General features: G+C 54.7%; 1 protein-coding gene across 9 annotated transcripts in view; it reads right to left on the reverse strand.

Annotated features, from left to right (window-relative positions):
- Window positions 1-3249: 3249 nt before the first annotated feature.
- Window positions 3250-9563, reverse strand: part of EBF3 (EBF transcription factor 3) — a 118286-nt gene continuing 111972 nt past the window's right edge. For 2 of the 9 annotated variants that reach the window (XM_024985932.2, XM_024985933.2), the window contains exons 14-17: window positions 8598-8786; window positions 8018-8215; window positions 6950-7062; window positions 3250-5877 (exon numbers count right to left, since the gene is read on the reverse strand). In XM_024985932.2, coding sequence (XP_024841700.1) covers window positions 5860-5877; window positions 6950-7062; window positions 8018-8215; window positions 8598-8786 — 518 coding nt within the window. In that variant the 3' untranslated portion in view covers window positions 3250-5859. The remainder of the gene's footprint in view (window positions 5878-6949; window positions 7063-8017; window positions 8216-8597; window positions 8787-9563) is intronic. The other 7 variants (XM_059882110.1, XM_015460792.3, XM_024985934.2 and 4 more) reach the window with 4 other exon arrangements.

A 9563-nucleotide genomic window follows, 5' to 3' on the forward strand; every position in this document is an offset into this window, starting at 1 on the left:
CTGGGCCCCAGCAGACGCTGGCTGATGGGCTGGTTTCCGTGTGACAGCCTGTCCAGGTGACGGGCTGAGCCAGGCCCCCCAAGGCGCATGTCCTCCTGATGCGGCCAGAAGAGAAGTGTGGTGGTTCTCACTGCATCCGGAGGACCACGCGCTCTTGTTAATCCTGAAGGTCTCTACAGCCTAAATCAACAGAAAGAGGTCGAGGGGAGGGTTTGGAGATTGGAGACTGTTCAACACCTGGCCCTGGTCCTTCCAGCCTGGTGACCTCAGGCTGGCCACCTGCCCTCTCTGGACTGCAGTGTTGTCACCCGAGAGAGCAGAAAGAGGCCCAGTGAAGAGCCCCGGTCACCGGCAGGAGCAGGGCCAGGTGTCCCTGGAGCCTCTGGGGCACGTGTGGGTGACCTGCGCTCCCCTGGGGTTAGAAGAGGTGGTTTCTGAGGAACTTGAGTCAAAAATGACGTTCACGTCCCTCCTGAAGTAGTGCCTACCCGGCCCCATCCTTCCGGGGCCCACACGAAGTCCCCGATGCCCAGGGGCACCCTGCAGCCTCAGCCAGGTGCCCTTGATGCCAGCAGTGGGGAGAAAGGGAAGCGTGGCCTTGCCTCCCCCTCGAAAAACCCAGAGTCCTTCCGGTGCCACAGGAGCTGCCCTGGGGGGCCGGGGTGGCAGCTGTGGACGGCTCTCTGGGTGAAGCCCCCATGCCCCCAGGCAGGCTTTCCCCGGGAGTGAGCTGTCTGGGCCAGGCTAGATGGCCTGGCATGCTTCCTCTCCACCCTCCAGTGTAAGGAAAGCTCTTGGGTGCAGGCCTTGCAGGCCGCATGGGGCTCCTCACGGGCTGGTCCAGAGCCAGCACAGGGCCGGACGGGGATGGACCCGCACTCACCGTGGCCCCAGGAGCACGCGGGGGTCAGGACTGTGTGAGTACTGCACGTACAGGTTCCGTTAGGTCTTTCTCAGCACTGGAACCATGCAAGGTTCAGAATGAGCCTGGAAATCACTGTGGCTTCTGCCCAGGACCATGGGCGTCCCTGGGTTGAGCCTCTCCTGAGCAGATGGGCACCTGCTGCTGTCGGGGGTCCACCTTGGCCGAACCCAGACGGCAGGGAGACTGGGCCCAATTCCACCCGGTCAGGAGCCGCTAACACTCGTCCCCAGGCCCGGGGCCTACCCCGTGTGCCTGCGGCTCCCCAGCCCCGCATCAGCAGCCACTCCCTGTGAAACGCACGGCCCTGCACTGGGAATGACAAATGACCAAAAAATCAATTTGTAATCTGATTGGAGGTTTTTGATTTCCTCTGATGAGTTTAAATTTCATTAAAAGCAACCTTATTCCAACATAAAAGGAACCCTTGAAGGGTAAAGCGGGGATTGTCTCAGCGCGCCTAAAGCGCCGGCCCTTTGTGTGATTGCTCGTCGCGTTAATTGTGAGGGCCAGGCCTGGCGGCCCCCCCGCCGGTGTCCGTTGGCAGCTGCGCGGTTATCAGGGCCTGGGATCGGCCGGGCGGGCCCAGAGCACAAGGACTCACATTCAAAACCCGCTCTTGGGCATATTGACACTCGAGTTATCAACAGCTCTTATTATCTGCCAGGCGGGAGCGCGCGGCTCGTGGGGACAGAAGGAGCCACAGACTGCCGCCGCGGCCGCCCCCCACCCACCAACATCCTCTTAATTGTGTGTATTCTCTGGAAAAAGTGATCATCAAAGCCTCTTGTCTTGATGAGAAATTGACATTTTCTGAGGACTGCTCAGGTGCCGAGCGGGGAGATAAGGCCCGAGTTGTTTTAGAGGCGGGCGGGCGTTCCTTCCTTTCAGGGCCCTCTTTATTGCTCCTGTTGACCCGCTTGATGAGTATGGATTTCATGAGGTCTTTTTCAGCATCTGAACTATAAAAGGTTCAGAATGACACCACCCCTTATAGACAAAAGATAACCTTGCCCTTTGAATATATCGATTCTTTATTAACTAGGCTGTTTAATGCAATGAAATGAGGCATTAGATTGAAGCCCATTTCAAGTGCTTTGAATAATCTTTAAAAGCTTGGAAGACCCTGGAAGGCAGCCTGACAATAATTGGCACACATTTGGAGAGAATGCAGCTCTCAGTTCGGATTCAGAACACAAACATGAAGTAATTTCCCTCGCCCAGGTTGCCAGACCCCAGCAGGCAGCTCCGGGAGGCGGCCCCTAGCCCACCCCTGAGTGGGCATCCCTGGCACCAGCTCAGAGCCAGGGGGTGATGTCGTCCCCAGCACACGGCGGAGGGGCTGCCCGCAGCCTGTGCCCCATGAGCCCCCTTCTTTGCTGTCTCTTTAAAGCTGAAACAAGAACGCAGTCAAAGGAACCTGATTGTCATTGACAGGAAAAAAAAAAAGTATTCACAAGTTTCTTTATGTTTTGAATAACTGTTCCCTGTTTTGCTCGGCAGAACAAGTAATTAAGATGACATTTGTGAGCACTAATTTGGATCTCACTTATGTGTATGTGTTGGAGAGCTGCAAGCCAAAACATGCAAAGCCAGCCTTTCATTGAGGAGAAAATGAAAAATGCAGAATGAGATGGAGCCGGGGCACCCAAGACGCACTGGAGCCAAACAGGGCTGCGAAAATCAGAACCCCGGTGCTGACACGCGTCTCATCACCGCCCGCGCCTTTGGCTGCCCCTGCGCGCAGCCTGGCGGCAGGGCAGTGCACAGGGTCTCCGCACCTTGGCACGGGCCTGGCCTTGGTGCTGGTCCCCTCAGTCAGGGCTCAGGGTGCCCTGGTGCCTGCCCACAGCGCCTTGAGCTGGACCTTGTCCCAGCCTGACGACAGGGACAGAGGAGCTCGTGTCCCGAGTGGCCAGAGCCCTGGCTCTCCACCGCCAGGCCTCCAGTTCAGGAGCAGGGGCTGAGGTTGGAGGGCTTGGGCTGGGGGCAGGGGTGACCAAGCCCCTGCGAGCCTCGAGGCTATCTATGGGCCGCCATGGCCCTGGGTCCCACCCAGCCACGCTCAGATGTTCCAGGGGGCATGCGGCCTGCAGACTGCCAGCCCCAGGACCAGCACCATCTGCACCCCTGCAGGAACCTCTCTGTGCAGCTCGCCTGAGTGTCTGAGGGCAGATAGCCTTGGAGAAGGCTCCTGTACGACCTGTTCTTATCTTGGCCAAGAGCGCTCTGGAATCCAGGGTACGCAAACGACCTCCCAACCCAATGTCAGCGCTGCGTGTTGAACCAGCCGTTCTAACAATCAAAACAGAGCGAGTTACCCAAAGTGAAATTCACAGACAAGAAATACTTTAATTAAATATCGTGTAAAATGAACATTTTTATACAGTTAAATATCTGGAAAAAAATGTACAGATAAAACAATCTTATTGTAGGGTCTTCAACAGTAAAAGCTAGCATTTAGTGGAGCGCTCGGTTTTGAGATGAATACGCCATGAGGGCGACTAGGTACTCTAAGACCCAAACCAAGTACAGGGTGAGCAGACTCACAAATGTCCCTAACGTGTACACATGAGCTCGTTTTTAGGTCAAACCCTTACGTATACAAAATAAAATGGAGGCAAGTAAGTTCCAAGGTGACTCCTCAGGCCGGTCACAGGGCCAGAGCGTGACCGTTGGCCTCTGGGATGTTCCGATCCTTCCACTTAGTCCCTCAAATGAACACTTTTAAGTCTGGCATGGTTTTGTTTTGGTCTTTCTCGAGAGAATTTTAAGAAGTCCCTCCTTTTTGTTTTAGATTTGATTTCTGCTGCAAAGTTTGGCTCTGCTGTGTCCGCAAAGGGAAAAGCAAACGCCCCTCCTGGTCTCACCGCGGGTTTGGCACTAATGACAGTGTCAGGAAGTCATTCCAGTTCAGAAAGTACAGACAGTGGCTGTTGGGGTCTGACCACAGGAAAGGTATTGTTAAAAGGGGATTCTGGACAAGGGGTGGTTGTGGGTGCCCTGGGGCCTCTGAGTCTGGGGTGGGCTCAGGAGGACGCAGGACACAGCAGACCCAGATGCAGAGAGCGGTGACACGGGCTCGTGGGGCTTGTGCTTGTGTGTGTGTGCGTGTGTGTGTGTGTCACCATGAATCTCCAAATGAAATCTTGATCAACAATCGTGGTGTTAGCCTGTGAGAAGATAGCACAAAGGTTCTTTAAAGAAGTCCACTTTTAAGGCATCGGAGAAGTTAATGTGGCAAACGTTTTAATTAAAACATCAGAAGTAAATTTTATTTTAAACTTTAGGCCTCTGAATTTTTCCAGTAAACACGGTTCAGCTATGTGGCAAAGTCATGGGTGGCAGCTAAAATGACTTTTTACATTCTACAAAAAAAAAAATAACGATGAACGAAGGACGCCGCCCCAAACGCTGTCGCCTCCTCGCGGCCGTTCCACATGCACGGAGTCTACTGGGACTTGTCACAGCCGGGTGGCACCGCTTTGTTCTGACTATACAACGAACTTTTTTTTTTTCTTCAAAAGTATTTGTTCAGATAACTTAAAAAATAATATAAAAATAAACAATGAATTTGACTTTTCCTCAAAATTAAAAAAAAAAAAAAAAAGGACGCAAAGTCTAAACAATAGCAAATTCTGGAAGTACAATGAAATGCAAGGACGCTGGTTCACTGAACAGAACGGATCAGACAGACAGTTCTTGGCTGAATGCTCTTCCAGCATCACACACCAGGCCATGATCGAAAACCAGCACAGACAAGGAAACAGAACCGAAACGGCAGGAAAAGCAATGTACAAAATCTCGACGATAAATACAATATTTATAATTGATATGTTACAAAATAAAGTCCCTTAGCAACAGCAAGTGTTCATGGAAAAGTAAGTGTTGAATGGAGACCATTTTATTCCTTATAAGACGCATAAGGAATAAAACTTTTTTTTCCTCTCTAAATATTTAAGTGGATCTGAAAAAAATTCAAGACAAGTGTATAAATATTTAGCTACAACTTTGGCAAAATCACAAAAGTCTACAATTTTATAACCACATACAAAACACATCAGGGAAGAAGGATCTAGAAGTCAAAAGGACAACTTCTGTTACAAGAAACATGGACCTCACAGTAGCCTAAGAATGCAATAGTATACAGTGCTAGCAAAAGTGGAAAAAAATGTCGCAGGTCACACTTGCTTAACAGGAAGCTCTAGCAGTGGGGAATATTTTAACCAACAGACAGTAGCTTTTTTTTTTTTCCTCTGTCAGTGTGCTTGTTGAAGGCAAGAGAATTCAATATCAAAGTTACAATTTCTAACTACAATAAGTTACAAAGTTTCATTTCATTAAGATGAAGTTAAGCGATGATAAACCCTCCCTCCCCCCCCTGCCACCCCAGTTCTCCTAACCATATAGTCTTCCTTTCTTCCAGTTTGATGGCTCAGACCTCCTTGGCCCCCTTTTGTCACCACAAAAAAATATTTCACATTATAGAGATACACAACCATTGTGAATCTAAGTATGAGTACTGAAAAATGTCTGGAGGCGTTTTTCGTCAGTGTTTTATGATCATCAAAATGGTGCATTCACAAAGTTTCTCCCAACACATAGCAAGTACTAGACATAGCCAAGACGGAGTCAGAAACTTTATACAAAATAGGCGTCGCTTTGTTCTCCTTATTCTTCAGGACTGAGAAATGTGAAAATATGAGAAAAGTTCAGTCAGTAAAATGGAATTGTTCATGAAGGAGTAGGTTGTTTGCATGTTGATTCTTAATAGTTTAAATAAAATCTTTAAACAAAGTCTCTTGTAGCATTTCGGCTGCTGCTGACGCACTGAAGACACCGTCCCGTCAGCACCTCGTGTGTCCTGACGTGTCCCCTGAAGTCCGTCCTTGGACGCTGCGTGGCGGCAGGTAACAGCGCCCCTCACATGGGTGGGACTACCAGCCCAGACATAGCTGCAAGAGAGGGGGGGCAGGTCAGGGGCACCCCTCACCAGACGCGGGGGGCCTCCCTGGGCTTTGGTCAATGGGACAGTGGCTTTGCACGGCCCTCCACTAACCAGCCGTGGGCTCGGTTAAGGGCACCTACTTCACGGGGTGGGGGTGCACATGGGGACAGACTCCCCCCCAGGCTCCTCTCCTCAAAGACCTCACGTGGCAAAGGGAAAGGCTTCTGGCCTTCTGCGTGCGAAGGGGCCGCCGCCCACACACCTCAGCGGCACACAGAGGCCCAGGCCCCCCGAGGCCACCTCTGTCAACAGAGGCGCGCCAACCGGGCCACTCCTGTGATGCCAGCTGTGGCCGGATCTCGGACCGGGGGGCACCCGGGCCCCGCTCTCACTCCCTACGTGGACTGGGCATGCCTCGGGCTCCCCTCTGCTCTCAGCCCCTGCCCTGGACCTGCTGCTGACCGCTCCGTATCGTAATGGTGAGTCGCGGGCTGGCCAAGATCAAAGCCACCACAGCCCACCTGGTTTGCAATCGTGGGCCCAAGGGCCGTGACAAGACAGAAGTCACGGCTCCACATGTAGGGAGCGTGTCCCTTCTCTTCTTGGAACAGAGAGAGAACTTGTGCTGAGATGCCAAGTGCAAGGATGCTTCCCAGTGAACTCCTGGTGCAAAGGTAATTTAAAACCTTTTAACTTTAGTGTTGTTTAATTTTTGTCAAGAGTGATTATTCTCATTAATTTATGTATCACATATTAATACATTTGGTTCATGTAGTGATGGGAGCTTCAATTTCTCAGTTCATTAATTTCAACAATATTAATTTATCTCCGACTCACCGTTACAACTTCATGGTTTGGAAGGCCCGTGTGTGTACACACGGCTTACGCGATGCCACCGCTCGGTGGGCCCTGGCGCCACGTGGACTGCGGGCAGGGCCACGCACCCGGCCACCTGCCCCTTCGCCCCTGTGCTCTGGGGACCGCGGCCGGCTCACAGGCCAGTTGGCGGCCCTTCGGGGCTGGGTGACCCTCTCACGCTAACAGGTGTGGTGCAGACAATTATTTCAAATCACGGATACCTTTCCAGTTCCTTTTTTGAGCATTAGTTCATCAAAGTGAAATATGCCACCGACTTCACAAAAGGGCCAGTTTGTCTTCTCCACGGTAGCGTCCTCAGCACCCAGCAGAGAGCCTGGCACATAGTAGGCGCTCAGTAAATACTGGTTGAATGGGTTCAGTTTGTTTTTAAAGGAGTAACTGGATTTGGATTTCACCGGGAGGAGCATATACCAAAGGACGTGTCTGAAAGAGGCCAGATGGCGGCCACTCAATCTTGGGGCCTGTGGGCCTCAGTCACTCACCAGGAGCCGCGTGCAAGCTCAAGAGGCCTGGGGGCCCGCACACGACCCCGCCTGCCACTGCCCAGAGGGCCCCGGCACTGGGCGGGCACTGCGCAGCCCCGTCTGCAGGCAGCCGTGCCAGGCGGGGCCTCCCGCAGCCCTTCGGCGGGCCCTGCTCCCTCTGGAGTCTTTGAGAGCAGTCACCCAGAGAGACCAACTCCTTCCAGCTCTGGCTCAGGCACAGCCCCGGGTCTCCAAGGACAGCACGGCCTCGGGGGCCCCACGGTCCGTTAGACCAGGCTGAGAATCGAGGCTCGGGACCGCGCGGGCAGGCCCAGGTCAGGCGGGGGCTTCAGGCGGCACCGAGGCCCGCCACCCAGGCCTGAGGCTGTCCCACGGGCGAGGGGGGCTGTCTGCTGGCTCAGCAGGGCAGAACGTGGGCCCCGCGGCCTCCTCCGTGGCCTGTTTGCACTCCCTGTGGTTTTTCCACTCCCTGCGGGCATGGGCTGCTTTTACCATGAGGACACGGAAGTCGTCTCGGAAGGAGGGGGAAATGGGTTTTATCAACCAAGAGGAAGCCTCTGCTTGCGGGGGCTGATCAAGCGGGGGTCATTCCTAGGCACACCCAGTGGGGGCTGGGGGGCTGTGTCGCCTGGTGGGGACAAAGGAGAGCATGCAATGGCCAGGGCTGCCCCGCCAGGGGCCCCAGGCGGGCTGGGGGGCAGGCCAGAGCTCCCGCCCCCAGGGAGAGACCCCCAGGCCCCGGGGGCTGCCCAGGCCGCAGCGGGGGCCGGCGTGCGCCCTCACCTTGCAGTCCGTTCCCGTTGGTGCTGGTGCAGGAAGGAGGAGGGGAGGCTTGGGGCCGGACCACGGGCGCGAAGGCGCTCTTTTGTTTCACTGCAGAGATGACATTGGCAGGTGAGAATGAGAAAATGCCGTGTGTACTGCTACAGTTTGAAGGGAGGGTGACCGAAGAGGCTGCCATGGTGGGGCTGGACGGCACTACTGTAACAAAGCAGACATGTCAGGACGCGACGCGGCCGCACGACAGAGGCCCCGGGCCTGGCCTGGGCCCCGGCCACAGAGCAAGCACGGGATGTCTCTGGCTCGGCCACTCTCGGGGCAACAGGCATCATCAACGCTTGTGTGGACTTTGGGTTCCAATTGGGCAGCCCCGGTTTGGTGCCGATTCGGTTTGGGTTTCGCCGTGTGACCGCGCGGGGCCCGCTTCCGGCCGGCTTCCGGCGGTCACGCGGACGCCCAGCCTCCAGAGCCACCCTTCCTTTTATTCCAGCAGCTCACACCACAGAACACCCAAGCAACGCACACACGTGACTGCAGCGCATATGAATCTGTGTGATGACGTGTGACAAAAACAGACACTTACTGCCGTAGGGAGAGTTAGCGGAGGAGCCATTAAGAAATCCAGGCGAGCCCGGGACCCCTAGATTGGCCATGGCGCCACTTCCGTATCCATTCATGCTAGTGCTGACTGTGCTGTAATTGGACTGCTGGGGAGTACTGCTCGGCGCGTATCCTCGCGGGGACACGCTGCTCGTGTTGCGACTGTAGCCGACTGTTGGACACCCCCCCCGGCCAAAAACAATGTTATTATCAGGGAGAGACACTGGGGGGGGGGGCATTCCCCGCAAACCTCCATCGCCTATCAACCACTACAAAACAACCGATCGCGTTCCTCCAGCCCCAGCGCCTCTCGCCAGCTCTGACAACCTTTGTCACGCCAAGCCCTGCTTGAGCATCCTGGCCCCGGCCCGTCTCCAGCAGCCTCAACAGCCGGCCCACACGCGCACACACTTCGATCTAACTGTCGGTTGCTTTCATGTCTCTCTTTAGAAGCTATTAGCCACAGCGAGATTCCTAGGCTGCACCCCACCCCAACACTGGGTGAACTTCCAGCCTCTGCAGGCCCTTCAAATGCCACGGCTGACAAGGAGAGCTCATGGGTGGCCATAACTCCCCAGGAAAAGCTGTTTTGGTGTCTCTGTGGCTACGGTTGCTATTTCTGTCGGCATGGAGGGCGGGGCGAGGCGGGGGGAGCCCAAGCCTCGCTCCCGTCTCAGGCAGGAGAGGCCCGTCACGCCCCTCCAGGATGAGGGTGAATGCGGGCCAGGCAGCTAGTCAGGAGGTCTTTTCTGACACGACAGCCCGTGCAGAGTTTAGAGAGGCCACAACCAGATATGGTGCAGGTGGGGAACAGGCCCTCTGCTCCACAAACTCCTTCCAAGCTCAGGAACGAATCCCCGCACGTGCAACGCATCCAGGCAGGGTCCCCAGCTCCCTGCGCCACGGCCATCCTGACTCCTCCCAGCCCCCCAGGGAAGCACAGCCACTT

Source organism: Bos taurus, chromosome 26, assembly GCF_002263795.3.
Source record: "Bos taurus isolate L1 Dominette 01449 registration number 42190680 breed Hereford chromosome 26, ARS-UCD2.0, whole genome shotgun sequence".
Lineage (NCBI taxonomy): Eukaryota > Metazoa > Chordata > Mammalia > Artiodactyla > Bovidae > Bos > Bos taurus.